Source organism: Pseudoliparis swirei, chromosome 17, assembly GCF_029220125.1.
Source record: "Pseudoliparis swirei isolate HS2019 ecotype Mariana Trench chromosome 17, NWPU_hadal_v1, whole genome shotgun sequence".
NCBI lineage: Eukaryota > Metazoa > Chordata > Actinopteri > Perciformes > Liparidae > Pseudoliparis > Pseudoliparis swirei.
In genome coordinates this window covers 22,429,351-22,449,421 of record NC_079404.1, presented here as the reverse complement: position 1 = coordinate 22,449,421, position 20,071 = coordinate 22,429,351, and the positions used below count along the sequence as shown (strand labels likewise).

General features: G+C 42.1%; 1 protein-coding gene across 1 annotated transcript in view; it reads right to left on the bottom strand.

Moving 5' to 3' along the window:
* The window catches only part of LOC130207267 (pro-neuregulin-3, membrane-bound isoform), a 354,489-nt gene that overhangs the window by 74,338 nt on the left and 260,080 nt on the right, over positions 1 to 20,071 (bottom strand). Inside the window, exons 3-4 of the mRNA XM_056435790.1 lie at positions 3,001 to 3,074; positions 1,111 to 1,113 (exon numbers count right to left, since the gene is read on the bottom strand). Coding sequence (XP_056291765.1) covers positions 1,111 to 1,113; positions 3,001 to 3,074 — 77 coding nt within the window. The remainder of the gene's footprint in view (positions 1 to 1,110; positions 1,114 to 3,000; positions 3,075 to 20,071) is intronic.

The window sequence follows — 20,071 nt, the reverse complement described above, 5'->3', positions numbered from 1 at the left end:
TGTTGAAACTCAACACCGGGGAAGTTGTTGAGCCTTTCATTTAATGAGCGACAGATCCTGGAAGTTGTTTTCATAAAACACAGATGTAGCAATAAATTTGAGATTAATTTTGAGGAAATGGGTCCCTGTGTACGGACTAACGTCATCTCACAGCGTGTTACGTAGCGTTGGCACATAAATAGACAAAACCAACGTTGCTCCCTAAAATAAGTACGTTTCGCGGATGTCACACACAAAACAAGACTTTGGGACGAGAACACGTGTTTGTTGGATCCGTTCAGTGTTTCAAAAACCTCATTGGCTCGGAACGTCGGAAATTCATGTGGCTGTGTGTCCATCACGACCAATGATACTCATTGACTTTACATTGGCATGGTTTACGTGTAATGCTGTTAAGGGGTCACGGTCATTTCAGGAATTTCTGTGCTGGACGTGGAAAACCTCGTGGGCCAAATCAGCATCATAGCTGCCCTCTTAAAGGGCCGGTAACACCTTATAAACTCCTCGAATATATTGTTAAATAACTCTCTTTGCATTTGATTATTGTGTATTTGAGTGTAGAAATATAGTACATAAGAAAACGTCTCAACATAAATCCATTTAATCTTAAACCTTCAAAATAAAAGCACGGGATATTATCTTTAAGAAAAGGTGACCACGTGTCTTTAAAGCTGCCAGGGGCCACATAAAGCGATGCGGCGGGCCGGATTCGGTCCGCGGGCCTTGTGTTTAACACCTGTGCTTTACACATCTGTAATTTCATCATAATTTCCAACGAGGTTTACAGGGAAATATCTTAATTGATTTCCAAGAACAGTTTCTTGTTGATGCCAATCCAATATTCATCTTTAGAAATGCGTACTGGTCTACTTGTATCAGCTGTCCTGAAGTAGTCTGACAGAAGACTTTCTATACTGTGCTCTGAATTTTTAAATGAACTGTAAGCACACCTGAACACGGTCTCCATTTTAAGTAGCACTAAATATATATATATACTTTCTTCTAAATGCACAATTTCATCCATTCAATAAAGCGTTGACAACAGTTGGTCACACAATAGGCAATAATCAAAAGAAAATATTGTGCAGATTTTATCTTTTTGAAGCAGACCTACTCTGCTGACAGGCATAATTACTTTTCTAAATTTGTTTTAATATAGCCCCAGTCAACAAAAATGTCATAACAATTACAGTCGTTGGTAGAAACCCATTATTAAATGATTTAAACTCGGATCAGTAAGAAAAACATTTTGATTGATTATGGCTACGCTTGACTGCGCTCTTTGAATTTCCATTGACTATCCGTTTCACGATGAACAGATAGAGTAGAAACGCTTTGACAAACGGTCTCAGTTCTTAGCTAACGATGTGTTCGGGTCCGTGGGTTTGGTGTGCAAACAAAGCAACGGGGTGTCACGCCGGTGAACACCAGCGTTGTTCTAACAAGGACAATTACCCCAAATACTTGCTTGAAATTAAAAACCTCATTACGGAGACTCAATTAATGATCTGGAAAGCAAAGGATATTAACATAGAGCAAGCGCTAACGGTGTTGTCGCATTTGCCAGATTCGAACTACATGTCTCATTTATGGCACGTAAATCCTTTGCAATCATGTAGGGGCATACTCATAATGAGACATTTAAATATCTGATTATTAACAGGGAGAGATTTATTTATTTATATATTTTTACATTGGGAAATTACGAGGTATAAATCCCTAGAGGCAGAGTACTGTCCTTGTACGGTAAATGGTGCTATTACAGCGTGAGCCCTGTTGGTAGAACAGTCACAGATAAGCTATTGTACTGCCACACTGTTAGTGCCTCAGTGACAAGGTCGCATGTTTTTTTTGGAATGAGCTGAGAGGAACAGTCGGGAAATTAATATGGCACAGATAGCGAGCTGTAAAGACAGAAGTTAAGGCAATTTGTGTTCTTCCCTCAGCTATATGACATTGAGAGGCCCATGTCTTTGGAGGATAAAGAAAATGGGAGAAGCAGGGAAGAGGAGAGAAATTGAGGTAATATCAGGACAAATTACCAGGAAGCGGTAAGCTAGAAATGCAGTAAACACAATAATTATTGTTGCTTTAACATAAAAGACAGAAGATGGTTTGGAGTTGTTAGAAATGTTATTTTAAATGGTCCTGGAAGCTGGGGTATTTTGCAGGGAAATCTTGCAACATATTCATTATGTTAATCTGTATATAATGCAGAAATTCAGTTTTAAGTCACTCAGAATTGGTTAAGGAGTAGTTATTTTGTTCAACTCTGCAGCAGTCCTGCTTCATCATGTGTATACATGCATTTGCATTGTTTCTCAACATCTCCCACACCCCAAAAAAAACAAAAAACAAAGCAGTGATGTGGCTTCTAAGGACCTGCATGAAAACCCACTGGTACACGATCCACATAAGGAGCCCGTAGATGTGCAGAGGACGTTTAGTTTTGCATCACTTAAACAGTTTAATGTGCTGCGTGTGATTCGTGATGAGAGAAGAATCTACGACTGCATTGCTGCTGCAATGGCGAACTGCATTTCTCTAGAAATTTCGAGATCGGCACATTTCAAGGGGAATATGCAAAAAGGGTCGCAGCCAAGATTTTAGATGTGCTATATTTCAGAAGAAATACCACATGCATATTTCAAGGGTAATATGTAATACGGGCCTCATTTTTTGGATCTAATATACCCTACGAGTAAGGTTATGATAGCTAATTTTCTATGTGATTATTTTTGATTGATTTTGAGACCTTTGAACTGTTCCCCACAGACTTAACATCAATATCTAACACTTTGCCTTTTGGGGATGTTTGCATGGACAGTCAGTCTCGGTGTAAGTCTTAAGAACTCAAATTGAACCTCATCAGAATGATCTAAGATACACGACACCCCCAGTTTCCTAAACGTTAACTTTTATCAATCAGATCTGATGTTCTGGTTTAATGATGGATGTTGGTTCACTGTGCATTGAAGTAAAAATGATATGGAGACTTACTTGGGTCAGTCAGGATGGAGTCTGTCTTGGGCAGAAACTGGTCACAGCGGATTCCTTGGTAGCCTTCTCTACACCTGGTGGAGAAAAGAGAGAGAGAGAGAGAGAGAGAGAGATACCATCAGTCATTGAATCAGGTAAATCTAACGGAGTACATATGCCACTACAACAGAAGTCGGTATGCTCTTAAATAATTATTCAGACGCTGATCCAGGAAAGGATAGCGGTTCTGTGTAATGAACGGGGACATGTAAGACTTGCATGTCACTGTTGCCCAGATTTGCTACTCGTGCTGGACTCTCATGGTTTTACTATTGCAGGACACCTCTGAATAATGAGGACACAAAACCGGTGTCCTGGACGACAGTCCTCTGTTTGACCCATTCACTTCCCCATCTGCCTCCAAGTGTACTACCTCAAGCAGGACTATCGCTGCTATGTCATCTGTTATCTAATAATGATGCGGGTGGGTTTGCAGTGGACCGAGCGAGTTGGGAGTGACACCGGGTCGAGAAGGATAGAAAATTCAGACGAAAGAAATTCCCGGATATCCCCTACACCGCACTACAACTGATCCCAAAGGTGCATACAAAGCACCGTCCCGTGGTTTGAGACGGATACAGTTCATTCCTCGTGGAAGTGAGTAGACGTGTAAAGTAAGGCAAGCTGAGAGGAATAAATTAATGCAGAGGTGATTTTTTTTCAGGTTGGAAAGAACTTTCTCGAAGAAGAAGAAGAAGACATCTGTCCTTTCAGCAAAATTCACAAATTGAGGCTGCAGCAGAAAAAATGAGCATCCAATCCGCATTAGTTGAGAACCTATAACCTTTCTCTGTGTTGCTGAATGAAGATTGAGGATCCTTGCTTGATTGTCGGAAATCATCACAGAAAAAAGCCAAATGTAGACCCCCCCCCCCCCCCCAAAAAAACCTAAGGAGTAAGAGCTGCTTAAAGGTGGAAGGCCAATGCCGATGAGTGTGTTGTAAAAATATTTCCTTTTCCTTTTCGTGCTCTTAACCCTTATGAGTCACCAAGAGGAATCAATTCGGATGAAGAGTGCTCAGTTAATTGAAGACACATTCCAGTGGTTTCTGGATAGTCCTCAAACTCACAATTTGCGAATTTGATTGGCACAGTCTCGAGAGGCAATGATCATTACGCAGCTAATGCAGTCTGAAAGGTTCTCAGTGCTTCTCTTCGGAGAACGTCCCAGAGAAAAAGAGTGTGTTTTTAATTAAGTTCAGCTCAATAATACATCCTTATCAACACATAGAAGTGTATAGACGTGTGCAGATATAGCAATGAGACTGAAATGCCAGGATGTAGTGTAAAGCCTAATTGGGTGTCTCGGTTGGTTTGGATATCAATCTTTGCCTCTGGCTATTTGTACCTCACTTGCCATTCCGGTTCTTTCTGTCCCCTCTTGAGAAAACTGCATACGTGAAAATAAAATATAAATTCCACACTTAAAGCAGTTTGTGCTACCTCTCTAAAAATATACCCCTGCTATATGTTTTCAATCTATCATTTGGTCACTCTCTTAATTAGACCCGATTGTTCTCGTCTCCTCCCGTTCACCCCTCCTGTGGACTTGTTTCTTTTGACACTCCTGGAGTTAACCTACATCTGCATGCGACAAGCCGACGGCAGAGCAAAAAATATGCATATCCCAGAGCGGCTTCTGGTCTTTTGAAGCGCCACCCAACGGAGACGTCTACGGTCCACCCCCGCCCAGACGAAACACCGGTAGCCGTAAGTAGAGATCAAGCCTACGAAAGGATGCAGTACGACATAATTTTTTTAATGTACCCTCTTTTATGTCTCTGGTCTGCGATGAGCAATTTTTCAATTATTAAATGAGCTGCGGGGAGGCGGGTGGAAGATGCAATCGAGTGTGCGTGCCAACAGTTTGCTTGAATGGCATCGTCGCTGTTGGGAAGGGACGCAACATGGGGAGTTCACGCTCAAGCTGAGCTTTAAAAATAAAAGACAAATGGTGCGATATTGAATTGAATCTCTCTGAAATTAAATGGAGTGTATAAAACTACATTTGGCTTATAATGATGCCATGCGAGTATTACCAAAGAGATTGAGATGGAGTCGTGGGGGTGAATTTGTGTGGCTGCAGGAGTTAATACTTTCAGAGCTGTTTTACAATTTTATCTGCCGGGTTGATGACTCTCAAAATGAAATCATGATTTAATCAAATATAAAGTTCAGTCATACACACTACTAGTCTGTGGAGATATTGGTACATCTTTCTATTTAAAACATTTGTAGTTCTATGTATTTCACTTGTGATTTTGTATGTATTTCATTCGATTTTAATGTTTTGTACTATATGGACCTTGAGTCTGAAATAAAAGTATGATTGATTGATGATAATGTTGTTGTATATGTGCTCTCGTACACTGTCCATCATTGTCCCACATTGCATCACAGAGTAGATGAACGATCTCGTCAGAGCTGCAGAACGTTAGAATACTTCGGGGTTGGTCTGACAGATCCAGAAAGACATTGGAAAAACAAACAATAGATGTTACATCTTTGGAAGAAAAAAAATAATTTCTTATGTTTCGTGAAGCTTCATTGACGTACAGACGTACAGAACCATTTCCTGCTTTCCGAAAGGGTAAAGTACTCCGGACCGCAGAACCGTCAGACATCGGCTCACGTTATCAGTCGGACTTTTTCACAGCGGAGCTTCTGGACTGGCTCCCAAGGATCGGCTCGCTGGGAGCTACACCACAAACCCTATGATGGCGAAGACATGATCCGTCTCTACTCTGCTTCTGATTGGATCTCCCTCCTCTCTCAACTGCCCTTCAAACTCAACTATTTAAATGATGATGTGAGTTATTTCATTTCATTTTCATTTATTTATTTATTTGTACAGGGACCGTACACATTTATCAACCCATGGGTAAATGTGTTAACGTTAGCTAAGGATAAATTTCAGCTTTGGTCCCTGTGGCCAGATGTTACAGCCTTCACTAAAGGAGAAAGAGGTTAACACAGTAACAAAATAAAAAAGCAATAAACATACAGGTTACGATAAAATATTGTATACTGTATACTATGCATGTGTTTTTGTTTGTTTTAGTTTTACTGTTATAATGTCATTTATCGGCCTTGTTTCTATCGTTAATGCTTTTATTGTTTCTGTCTTCACCGTGTAAAGTGCCTCTGAGTCCCTTTTTTAAAGCGCAATACAAATTAAATCTACTATAATTATTATTATAAGAAGTCAAATTTTCTTCTGTGTCCCTCCAGTTAAAAGGCCTAGAGCATATTTATAACCTTTCTGCATATTGAGAATGCAGTGGTCAGCGGACATTCTGCCGTTAGTCAAGAGCTTAAAGCCAAATGATTGATTTCTGTTAAAAATATGAAGAAACTTTGGATTGTCACTGTAACCCGATGGCATACTCTGTTAAGTATGGGGGTTTCTTATAATCTCAACAAGCCTCAACAATCTCATCGTTCGGCAAGTATTCGTTCGTTTCGCCGCCCGTCCTCCAGAGTTTGTTGTTCTCAGCTTTTACTGTCGCAACGCCTGATGCTAAATATGTGTCGGCGTGGGAGCAGGAGAACAACAAAAAAACACCAACGCACACAGCCGCCTCAGTTTAAAGACACGACTCACATACAAAACTTGGCGTCCAGGCTTCAGCTCCCTGAATCAGATGCTTCAAGTCGGGATCAAGGTCCGACATGTCAGCAGGTCTCTTAAAACACAGGTGGGCTTTTTTCCTCTGCTCTAAATTGGTTCACATCCCTGCTTGTGACCTAAGCTGACTACACCTTGACAGGAGGCAACCTATTTGTCACACCAAGTCAAGGCGCATGAGATAATTAGAAGAATAGAGGCTTAACATGGTGACACTGTCTCACAGTCGTGCTCATTAAGGGTCGGGGGAGGCTGTGGAAGTGAGAATGAGCACACAGCAGAGATCAAACTGGCCATAAGCGTCTAAGACTGTCTTGTATAGGAAGTTATTGCATTTTTTATTTTTTTGTTGCTTCATAAAGCTCGGAGGATCTTAAGAGTGCACGAAGACAGTCTTGGGGCGTGTTGAAGGGTTGCATGCCTTCTAATTAGCGCCATAGTCATTAATTGAAAGAAAACAGGAGGAGACTTCATGTGCATGCATGAGTGTGTGTGTGTGTGTGAATCTCTCACTAATGTACAAAGCAACATCTAGAAGGGGATAAATATAAACATGCCGCCTGGAGGATGATGAATTCCTGCAAAGGGAAGTGTGAAAACACATGCCCTTGTGTTTAAAGACACACCCACACATATGCAAAAACCAAAGGGAGCGTTCACGCCCCATTTAAGCAGTTCAAACGTTCTCTCCATGTACTGTATATGGGAGAACGTGATGTTTGATATGTAATTAGTTATTCCCTGCAAGTAAATAAACACAAAACTGCCAACACACTCCAGATTTTTGGAAATAAGCTACAAAGACTCCTCAAGTGGAGGTAAATGTCTTAAATTTCCACAAGACATGCTCAGCATCACTCCAGTTGGAGGTAAAACTGCTTTTGCTCAAGGTGCCTCGGGGGATTGATCCTGAAAATGAAAGATTTTGAACGGTCTTCGGGCTGAAAAATCATACATGCCGCAATCTCTCTAACTTTAAAAGCGCCGTTTGAGGGTTTTGGTGAAATGCCTTGTTCAAGCTTCGGCAATTACACCTTGTAGCTGCATCGGTAATACTCCGCTCTGTACGGTGCTGTGTAGCGACCGCGATGCATAAATCGGACGACAAAATCCGAGGTCACGTAAAGTCAGGCTGACACTGTCTTTGTTTCTGAACGTCCCGACAGATGGACGGGACTTGTTATTTCCTAAATGTGTCCAAACCACCGTGACTAAAAACTGACAAATGAAGATGGATTTGTGAAATGTTCTTTCTCTGTCACCAAATGGTTATGCGGATCTTTGCGAGGCTGGTCCAAGACACTGATCCCCCCCCCCCACCCCAACCCCCTCTCACATACTAAAGATGCCATCCAGATAAAACAAGGAGGCAATTTGCAGTGTCAAACCATCAAAAAAGAAATATTAGAGATCCAAACAACTGCTTCTCCCTCTCCATGACAGGGGAGTGCCATTTGGACCAATTTAATACCGTGTCGACCGCACGGCCGCAAGAGGCTCAATGGTCCATTAAAAGAGAAGAAATAGGGCATTGGTCAGACGGTGACAGGTCGGTTCAATGATCTTCACATTCGTAGGGCCATTTTCTCGGCGTGACAATTCATTTTTCGAGCAGAATGGCCGACACACGGTCGGTAAACCGGCCGACAAATAACAGGAAGTGGTCGAGGAAAAGTGTTGTTTCCGTCACGGTTGGAGCCTGACCTATAAAACAACTAACCGGCTCACGAAGGTAGACGTCGCAGCGACAGCCGCAAGACCTTTTTGAATAAGAGAAATGCTTCATGCATCCAAATCTTCATTTGGAATCTATCATATCTGTCCATCTATTATTATTTTTTTGCATCACGCTTGTTTACTCTTGTCTTGCTAATCAATCACTGTTCTCAGCTTGCCTTGGAGAGAGAATCAATATTTTAAGCGTGGACCCATTTTTCTTTTTTTTAAACGCCACATCACATTTTCTTTCAGATGCCATATGATAAATAAATAAAAATGTCATACCCTGAAACATATTGTCCGGTAAAACAGGTGCTCTCCTCAAGGTGAGCATTCACAAAAGCTTTCTGGCGATGGGTGTGAACATTCACAGCGAGACATCAGTTAACCTCTTAAACTAGAGAAAGTACATTTGTACACGAAGGTTTCTCGATTTATTAAAAAGACACTGTCACTGCGACATTCTTCAAAAAGTGTTGAATGGGAAAAAAAGGACACGTGTTACAGATAATTATAAAGGATTTTTTTATCCAAGCCAAGATACAGTATTACGTAAAAAAAAAAAAAGAACAGCTTGTTACCGTGGATATTCAAAGAAGTCATATCCTTTCATGTATCAAATGCTAACGTTATCCGATACGTCTTCTGGACTTGCTGCGCGGAGGTTTCTTTAATCAAATCGGCAGACAACCAAATACAATTGACGGCCCTGACTTCAAAGGAGGCCCGAAATGATTACTTCTCTACTTTGATGACATTTCGTATCTTTTCGTGCGTTTGCGTTTCCATTCGGTCCTCCCCGTCTTGATAGGACGGAGAATTGGAAACGAAAATCTAGCCTCGCTGGGTTTCTTTTTTTCCGATTGAAAAGGCGCCATGTTCCCCAGCTTGAGCGTTCATGAGAGGCGAGGTAGGGTTCGACACACGCGTCGTGTATTCACGGTCCGTGCAATGCCCATAAGTCTTTTTACGATTGCATTTCCCATGTTGGACAAATGCAATGGAGAGCGAGAGCTCCCTTGGAAGCAGTGAATATGCATATCCATGCATGTGTGAGAGCGATAAGGAAACATCATTCAACGAGATCTCTCGAAAGCCAAACACTCAGCTCATTCAGAAACACAAGAAGGGTGGATATATGGTGGGGCTTCCACAATAACTATTCACAAACATGAATGACCAGAAAACAAAGTATGATGGAGAGCCATGCCGACATGAAAAAGGATCTGTTTGACTGGTCTTAGTTTCAGTCTTAGGCTAAAGAAGGTGGGATTACCCTCCAAGATCTGCCCTATGAGAGCTCATTTACACTGTGATCAACGTCATCCGCCTGGCAACCGACAAAGAAATGTGACGTATGAATTACTAGCACTGAAAAAAAGGTATTCCAGACTGTATATTACTGCTATACAATGTGTTTTTGATTATTATTTAGTTTAATAGATGGACGGCAGTAGAGAGGCGACAGGGTTTTCTTACGGTCATGGAAAACCTGGAAAAGGTAGTGAAACCAGCTATTCATTACCAGTTAGTAAACGAGGACTGAGATGAAAACTTCCAACAGGTATATGACCTTTTTTAGGTCACCATGAACCCATCACATTTATCAAGAATAAATGACTTCTCGGAGCTCTCTGTCTAGCAAAACAAGAAGATTATATTTGGAGAATGCTGTTGTTTCACAGTCTAATTATGGTCCGATTCAATTCCAGTTTAGTTTGGGCAAATAGCCGTCGATGGCGTTCTAATTACTAAAGTAGCGTTTTTAAGTGGAGAAGAACATGTTCCCCTCGCATCAATTTCAAAGTTGGGCAAACTGGATCTGCACTGTGAGGTTCTCTGGTTCTCCACCCTGATACGTGATAGGCGTGAAAATAACCTCAATCTTAAAAGTTGGAATCACAACTTGCGTCCAGTTAGGTGTAAAGGCTACCGCTTTACTCGCGTGAGTTTACTCGCCCTACTATTTGTGGTTTATTTGCGTCATTCGCTTCATTCGCGCCTTAGAGAGGGCGGGCGGGGCTTATCTCTGTGGCTTTACTCCTTGGAAACTGTTAGCATTTCCTTCATCCACCATGGAAGAAGTAACCGCTAGTTCTGCTTTATACTCGTTGTGGACGTCCCACTAATGTCGGAACATCTTAACGTCCTCGTGTTTGGGCTCAGGTGACTTTCACCGACTACGTCTGAATGACTGACGCTTCCAGTTCCAGTAGAGCAGCAGTTAGATTCACCAACGGCGGAGCGTCTCTACGCCGATTGGCTTTCCCAATTGGCGTCAGGCGAATTCTTCAGCAAAGTTTAAATATTTCAACTAGAAAATATTTCATCATGTACATTGTTTATCGTATATTTTCATCTTTTACATTGTTTATTGTTGTGTATTTTCATCTTGAATATTATTTATCTTTGTGTATTTCTATCTTGTACATTGTTTATCCTTATGTATTTTCATCTTTTACATTGTTTATTATTGTGTATTTTCATCTTGTACATTGTTTATCTTTGTGTATTTTCATCTTGTACATTGTTTATCTAAGTGTATTTCTATCTTGTACATTGTTTATCCTTGTGTATTTGATCTTGTACATTGTTTATCCTTGTGTATTTGATCTTGTACATTGTTTATCAATGTGTATTTGATCTTGTACTTATCTCTGTTTGTTTTTGCTGCTACTGGCTGGCTGTGGGCCATTAAACGAAATGTCGTCGTATAAAAAACTCTTTATCTTTATCTCTATAGGCGTAAAGCTGCCGCAGCTAAAACATTGAGTTAGGATTAAATCAAAAAGTTTATATTCACCTCTCAAATAACTAGTGCCTAACTGTAATAACCTGCAGAATACACTTTCATCCTCATGCTTCGTGTTTTAAAGACTTCAAATTCCACCAATTAAACAACTTATTTGGTTGCACATTTCCCTGTCACCTGCCTGTTTATGCACGTCATTTTTCAAACCTACCTGAGTATTTTTGAGGTTTTTTCTCTACAATCTTTTCTCTACAATCATTTCATTGCATTCTAGATTCAGTAGAAGTCGTGTTACACTGGAGAAGACTATCTATAAAAACCTTCCTCCGTCTTATGCAGCAATCTTGATAGGGACTGGAAATACCATTAACGGTGAGATAACACTTACATCCAAGCCCTTATCTCTTCTTCATCCTGCCCTCCTCTTCTCATGTTCCTCCCCCCGTCTTTCACTTTCTCTTCTTATGAATATTACAACTTTCATCGCTCGGACGACTTATCTACGCGTAATAATTCGCCGCCTCTAACCCGCTTTTGATTACACCGTGTGTTCAGGGAAACGTATCTTCATCGCATCTGAAAGTTTAAAGGTGGCGCTACTTACTTAGATAGCGTAAATTAGCAGTGTGCCGGCAACAGGTTTGTACCCTGCAAGTAAAAATGATCACTGCAACCGGAGTATTTACGTCTCTAGACGGACGGAATAATGCTTTCATTTAAGGAGGACATCGGGATAACATTAAATGTTTTCTTGTTTCGTTTTAAAAATAATATAGATTCTAGATGCACTGACTGGAAGAACCAGGGTCCACTCAGACCACCATCAACCAGACCCCACAAGAGGCACTCTTTTGGGCATTCAACAGTCCCAGGATGAGTCAACCCTGTAATATGTAGTACCCTGTCCACAAAGCCTTGCTGCACAGAGCCATGACCTCAAACCATCCCAACGCCTGTGTGATGAATTAGAAACGGTTTCTAAAGCCAGCTGTTGTTGCCTGTTGAGACACAATGGTGGAATTCTCCAATTCTGCCATTGTTCAAGTATTATTTCAGTTCCTCATCAGATCAGCTCACTTGACTTTGGATAAAAGACTTCAACTCCCAGAATGCACCAGCAGCAAGCCAGTGCAGGCTGCTTATTACTTTGAGTTGGAAGACCTGGAAGTGGAAGGCTCTCTCAGTGAATCTCTCAGGAAATAATTTGAGCAAATATAGCCAAGTACCCCAAAATGCCAGAGGAGGATTTATGCAGGAGAGAGTGCAGATTGTTGGAAAACAATAGTCTTGTGAACGCTTTGACCTTTTGGATATAAAAAAACCCAGAAATTGGCGGGGAAAGTCTGTCAGGGTAATCAGATAATTAAAACTGGCTCCGTTTTTGGCTTCTACTTTCGGATTATGTAGTCCCTTCGGAAATATTTTCTTCTCGCCGTGAAAGTGTCGCTTGCATCGACTCTGATCCCGTTAGAGGGCACCGCCGAGAAGGCACGGATAATACTTCACAAAAGGGAAAAAACTGGCCGCCACTTCATCTCCCAGATGTTGAAGCTGTGATGTTTTACTTTGCAAAAACAACAGATTCTGTCAAAAAAGGTGTGAATAAAGATTTAAATTAGAATTCATCCATTTTAACAGTGGTTTAGTAATTCGCCTTCTGGGAACTGCCCATTATTTGTTTGTCTTTTTTGTATCCTGACAGTTTGTGTTATTTCTTTAACTCGTTGTATCTTTTTGTTCTTATGCAACTTGGCCCGGGGAAAGACTGTTGTGCCACGTATAATCAATCATGAATAAATATCTGTATCTTATGTATACAGTCTTAATGCGCCTATTTCAACCCCCATCATTACCTCCAGGTTATATGGAAGACTTTCGGTTTAATCAAAACCCAATCTGGGGCTGCAGAGGGGGATTATGTGACATTGCATGACCACTTTTTATAGGATTATTATCCCACAGTGATGATTAAAGATGTGGCATACACTGTTCCCTCAGCCTGAGAGATAGATGTCAACATCTTGATAAAAATTAGTTTAAAAAAAAGAAGTTATTATCTCGGCAAAAGCCAATCCAGTTCCTGAGATATCACACTTGACACGTGTTCATTTCGACTGTTGGCTTCAGTTAAACTCCAAACTCATACAAGAATGAACAGAAATGAAACCTTTATGATTTAATACGTTATTATTATAAAAAATAACCACATATAGTCGACTTAGTAAACAACCACAACGTCACACAATATTGCAAGATAATGTGCCAAATGATTTATGGATGATACCAAAGGAGAGGAACATTTATTCCATCAGAGAGAATCTAAGAGAACAGGTGATGACGGATCAGCGGGGGAGGGGTGGGGATGTGATTTGCATTCATTCACACCTAAAAGAGACGACCTTTGGTGTCGAGTGAACTGTCAAACAAAGCGGGATTGCTTTTATGCGACACGGACGTGTTTGATAAAAAAAGTATCGAGAATATCCTTCACGGGAAGAAGGGAACCAAAAACAGGTATTCAACAAAAAGAGCGGCATGGAGTCCTATCTAAAATGAAGCCCGGTGGCTCCATTGTGTTATATATGTAGGAGTTAGGGAAAAAAATTAAATATATTTTTTGTAATTCAACATTTATTGCCACACATGCCCTAATCTTTGATCCGACATACGGAACCAGCCACTGGGTGAGAGAGATATTACAATGAATTAATTCATGAATTTTTTCATGCAATACCGAGTTATACAGTCAACAGATAATCTACTGATTAAAAAAACAGAGCAAATTGAATTTTTTGTGTGCATTTGGTTTTACATTTACATGCACTTTATTACTATTATTATTATTACTAAAATCACTTTATGTTGGACTAGAGAGAAACATACTTTCATATATTTTCTGTATGTTTGCATAATTGGAAGAAATGACAATAAAGATGACTTTGAATTTAGAAATTGTCATTTCTTATGTAACTAAACCTATAATAACACTATTTTTTCATCTCTTATCATACTTAACGTAAGCTCTGAGTGTAGGATATTCACATATATGCATTTACAATGCAATCAGTGCACATTGCATGGTATTTAAAAATGAGACGCAAAAGAAAACCCCCAAAACAACGGTGTTGTCATTGCATGATAAAAGACTTTCAAACTACTGGTTCACCCACGAGACCGGCTGGTTGCATAACTGTGATGTCATGTATTGCGTATATGCTGTATTATTAGACACGTTTAAACTACCGGCAGGAATTGTTATTTGCTGTTTTGGCGGCCCCTGTGGACAAAAGCGGTAGTGTTTCCCATCTCTGTCACAAGACCGGGCCGGTGGCATAACTGTGATGTCATATGCCGTATGTCATATGCTGTATTATTGGACACGTTTAAGCTCCCGGCAAGAATTTCAGGGGAAAGAACCGCACACACTGCTATACGCCATTCAAGAGAGGAAAGACGCCATCTCTGAGCCGCTCGAAAAAAAGAATCGGACGCGCATTTTAATCAGACCGAAACCATTTTTCTCGCCAGCGTACCGCTAAAGATCGCGAACGTTGGTCTGACCATGACCAGGCTGAGGCGTGGTCTGACCAATCAGAGGCTGAGCCGGGACATGATCCAATCCAGTTCCAGTGACGCCAGCGGAATCCCATCCAGTGAATGTGAGCTCAGCAATGGAAGTAGGAAGTAGCCGCCCTCCCCACAATAACGGACACCACTTTCATCCCCGGTAAAAGTTGTTGATGTCCCTAACCAAAAGAAGGCCTGATGGATCCATATCAAGGTGATCCGACTGATCAAGCTGCCTATGGACCCGGGTCTTGCAAGCGGTCTATGGACTGAGGAGGGCGGAGGTGGAAAGGAGGAGGTAGAGGGAGGCAAGGAACACCAGATGAGGGTGATGCACACACCAGGCAGATGGGCCACAGGGGACTATCACAATCAGATCAGAGAGAGCCAGACTATGAGAGAGCAGACACCAGGATCCGCTATCAGGAGACGGACTTGACATCTCATTGACGACCTGACTCAAGCGCTTGCAACGCCGCAGCAAACAACAACACCTGGCAGCTCAGCCCTTTAACAGTTCTACTGAGGGGATGGAACACACATCACCACGACCACACACACACAGAGGTGGTGTGAGGGAGGGCAGACACTGATGTGAACACCAGGGGTCAGCAGGGTCTCCTGGGCGGGGAGTGAGACCCACCTGAAGACTCCAGCACCAGCACCCCAGTTCACCTTCTCCGTCCTATTCAATCCTCTCCTGAGGTCCACCCGGGTCCTCAAGCTGAGAAGAGATCCACTGCCCAAGAATGCTTCTCCCCTGCGTATGAATGACTCGACCACCGATGTGGCACCGTGGTGGTGATAATGCTGATGGAGACCCTCATTGGCGCCTTCCTCTGCTCCTTCCTCCTCCCCTCCATGGACCTGGATTCAGTTTCCTTATTGGACCTGCATGATGCATGATGCACCACCACCACCACTGCACACACCACCTCTTCTCTCATCTGACTCTCATCTGGGCTATGTGGAGACTGCTGTTCATATTTTTCCTGTTCCACCATTCCAGTCCCCCCAGAACACCAGAGTCCAATTGAGCTGGGACTGCTGACCCTGTGTGTGTGTGTGATGATCCTGACACCTGACAGCCACAGGTGGTTGTCAGGTGGAGGACACCTCCTCCAAATCCCCACCTCCCACCTGAACACTCCCTCCCCCCCCCCCCCCCCCCTGTACCCCTGTACACACATCTGTGTGTGGGTTCACTCAGTGCCCCATTCATCACCATCATGGAATGTGGGTGGGTGGATGTTGATGGCCTGATCTGATCTGAAAGGCTGGAGGAAGTTGCACCTGGAGGAGTGTCTTGAGTGCCAGGACAACACAGGGACAACACTCATCATCATCAAACCAAGGAGCTGAGGAGGACATTAGGAGGAGGACACAATCACACACGAGGACCACTGGGGACTACTGTGGGAGGGTGAGGGGGAGGATGTGGAGGTCCAGTCTGGATACCTGGGGAGTCCATCATCGAAACACTGAACACACCAACAAACACAGAGGCAGCGCCTCTAGGCGCCTACCACCTCAGGCAATTAAAAGCTGAGGAAATTTCCCCCAGGATCCTTCTCTCCTTCTCCTCTGAGAGCTGTAGAGAGAGACTGGATCACAGCCTTTTTGGCAACTCAGCCTTGGCAACTGCTCCGGGCAGGAGAGGAAGGCTCTGAGTAGTAGCTGCGCATGTTGACTGAACCACACCTCCACACCCTTGGGCACTGTACACCAGGAGGTGCAGAGTGCAGAGCCCGCAGGATCATGAAGGACACCCACAACACCACAGACTGTTTCAGCTGCAGCCTGCAGGGGCCGGCGCCCCTCAGTCACGCAAGAACAACAGAGAGACTGAGGAGTTTTTTTTCTCAGGCCATCAGGACTGTGAACCTGACACCAGGAGGACCCCACATAGACCACACAACTGCCCTCTTAGCACACACACACACTTACTGTAAATGTTGTGTTTTTTTGTTTAGTGTGTAGTGTTGTGTTGTTGTCTTTTTCTCCTTCCTTGAGCATTTTTTTTTTCACACCCTGTGTGTGTATGTGACAAATAAAACATCTTGAATCTTGAATCTTGAATCTTGAATTGTTATTTGCCGTTTTGGCGGCCCCTGTGGACAAAAGCGGTAGTGTAGTCTCTCCCTTAGAAAACCTCATTTTCCTGCAGCAGGGTCTGACATTCACATGACACAATAACTGGAATATCTCCGCACCAATTCTGCCCTTCAGATATAGGTATCTGTGATGGACGGATTTCACATTTTTGATATAATTGGATTGGATTCAATCTATTGTCATTGCACAGAGTACAGGTACACATGCAACGAAATGTGTTCTCTACATTTTACCCATCCTTAGTTATTAAGGAGCAGTGGGCTGCAGTGATGCGCCCGGGAAGCAACTGGGGGTTCAGTGCATTGCTCAAGGACACTTCGACTTGCAACTAATGGGGAGAGCGGGGATCGAACCGACAACCTTGGGGTTGCAGGACGACCCCCTTACCCCACTGAGCTACAGCCGCCACATAATGGTGATAAATGTCCACGAGTCTCGAGAAAATAGTGAAGAAACGTCTCAGTTCTAGAATGGAGGACGGCCTCGCGTAAGCTTTTGGTTTGGAGCAATCAACCACAAAGATTGAATAAGAAGAACAGATGTCTTTCTCCTCATCGATTTGTAATCTCCAACAACAATGCGTCATACTTCACGGCAGGTTGCAGACCGGAGAGGGCGTTGAGTGGAAGGAAATAGAAAATAAGCTACGATGAGGAAAAACAAAAAAAACCTCTCCAAAGAAAAAGGTTGTTGTGGACATTAAGAAACGGGAGGAGAGAAGAAGCTTTTCGTTACGAGGAGGAGGAGAAGGAGGAGGTGAGAGGAAGAAATAATTACCACTTTACAGAAGGAGACGTTTTACTAGACAGGACCGGCTACTTGGAGGGGATCATGTGACCCCAAAAAAAGATCTGGGAAATACAGCCGGACTAGATTCATCTTTTGTTTTTGGGGGTTTTTTTGGGGGGGGGGGGGGAGGATCAGATTTACAAAAGGAGGAGTTTTAATGAACTGAGGCCCAAAATAAGTGACACGTGTGTTTTATGAAGTAAATTATGGCGATATGGGGGACAGTATTTTAAAAAACACTCCCTCATCAGTACTGACTGGTTGGCAATCAGTCTTTCAGCTCTCTAAATGGAAGATACATTAACTTTAGTTATTTTATCATATATTTATATATATCTGTATGTATATAGATATTTATACATACAAAAAATAGCTGTTAGCAGCTAGTGGAAAACACAGTCCAACTGGGCTAAATATTGAAGTTGCTTTTAATTAGATCATAATGCATTCACGTTCCTTTCAAGACATAATTAAAGATAAAATTAAGTATTTCTTGGCAAAAAACTTGAGTAAATAATTATTTGAAGAATCTTTTTTTTTTAGCCCACTGGTATTGATTGGGAGTGAATGTCCATTTTTTTTACTCAAGTTGGGTTGTATATGGATTCATAAAATTCTAGCATTTAATTTCATACACTTGCAAATCTTGTTATTATTTTACATTTAGTTTTTCAGGCGTATATTAATGCATTTCTATCCGAGCCGGAGCAGCGAGCGTGGCTCGGTGCAGCGCGTCAATATGACAGCGCTGCAGAGGAGCGGCTGGAGAGAGGCGAGGCGGAGCAGGTAGAGGGAGAACATACGTGACGGGAACTCACAAGCCGGCGTCTCCTCCTGTGATCTCATGTGTGTGTGTGTGAGAAAGAGAGAGTTAGACGAGTAGCGTGGCTGCTGTAGTATAAATTAATGAGGCAGGTAAGATGAGTGGACTGCAGCATCGTTACATTGGCAATGAGAGAGAGAGAGAGAGAGAGAGAGGGAGGGAGGGAGAGAGAGAGAGAAAGCATGTGGGTTAGAGATTTAAAGGGACGGGAGATGTTATGTAGTCACGAAAAAGGATATATTGCTAGTCCCTGCAGTGATAGTCGACCACCACCCTGTTATCTAACAGCCGGGTGATGGGTGAGTTAAAGACACACACACACACACACTGAGATAGATACGATTGTGAGGTCCCTGAAACTTCAGGGACCTCACAAGAAACGAGACCCAGGGGCGAAAATCTATAAGAACTAAGAAGAAGAACGATACGATATTAACTTCTCCGTTATTAAACCGTTATTGTAATTCTTTGACACGTGAAAGGATAATTCTACTGGTCTGCAGTACCGTTTTTATCCTGTTTTACACAAACAGGCTCCAACCAGATATACACTACCAGTTTTTTCTGTCCTTGTGTGTGTGTGTTTGAGCTGTCAGAAAACCCTTTCGTTACCAAAAACATCAGAAGAAACAACAACTCTCATGTCCGGGTTAACGGTTGACGTGATACGAGGCACATGGAGGATAATACCCGTTTGATGTGAGCAATTTACGAATTCCCTGAAGGCAGCGAATCACCCTGACGGGTTCATGATACGTAGAACTCGTCAGGTACTTACACCGCATAGTCCTGATTCTATTTTCATGAATCAATGAATGTACAATAGAGAATAGATCACTCCCTCGTTATACCGTGTCTTCTTTCTGCTTTGTGTTTCATTCCTTCTCTTTTTGGTTATTCATCCTATGTTTTACACTTCTTGCTCTAAACACGTGTAGAACTAAAATCAGCATCATATAAAAATCTGCACATGGAATATCAATTGTCTGAAAGGCATCCGTCTACTTTCAATAAAAAAAGAATGAAAAAAAAAACTATTTTTCTCCCATCCTTATTTTGTTATAAAGTTTTGTTGTTTAGTTTTAAGGCAACAACTCATTCCACACACAGAAAAACAAGGGTTCTTAAATGGTTCTTTAAAAGGCTTTGTGGTTCTACGAAGAACCACCCTTTACTGGAGAACCATTGTTTTCGTTTAAGACACCTTCACAGGTTCTTTGAAGAACTCTTTAACCCTTGTGTTGCCTTCGGGTCAATTTGACCCGATTCAATGTTTCACCCTCCTGTCGCCTTCGGGTCAATATGACCCGATTCAATGTTTAACCCTCCTGTTACCTTTATATTTACTAACATATTTTACCCTTGAGGTCAATATGACCCCAGCTATTAAAATCTCCAGAAAATTATTAGAATTAATATTGTTTTCCAAGTTTAAGTGTGAGGTACTTTATGTTTGTTTGTTGACTCCCGAAAGAACACCGACATTAAACATTGAATTGGGTCAAATTGACCCGAAGGCGACAGGAGGGTTAAATATTGAATCGGGTCAAAATGACCCGAAGGCAACACAAGGGTTAAGGAAATAGTTCTTTAAAAAACCCTGGTTTGAAAGGTTCTTTTTGGAACCAGAAATGGTGCC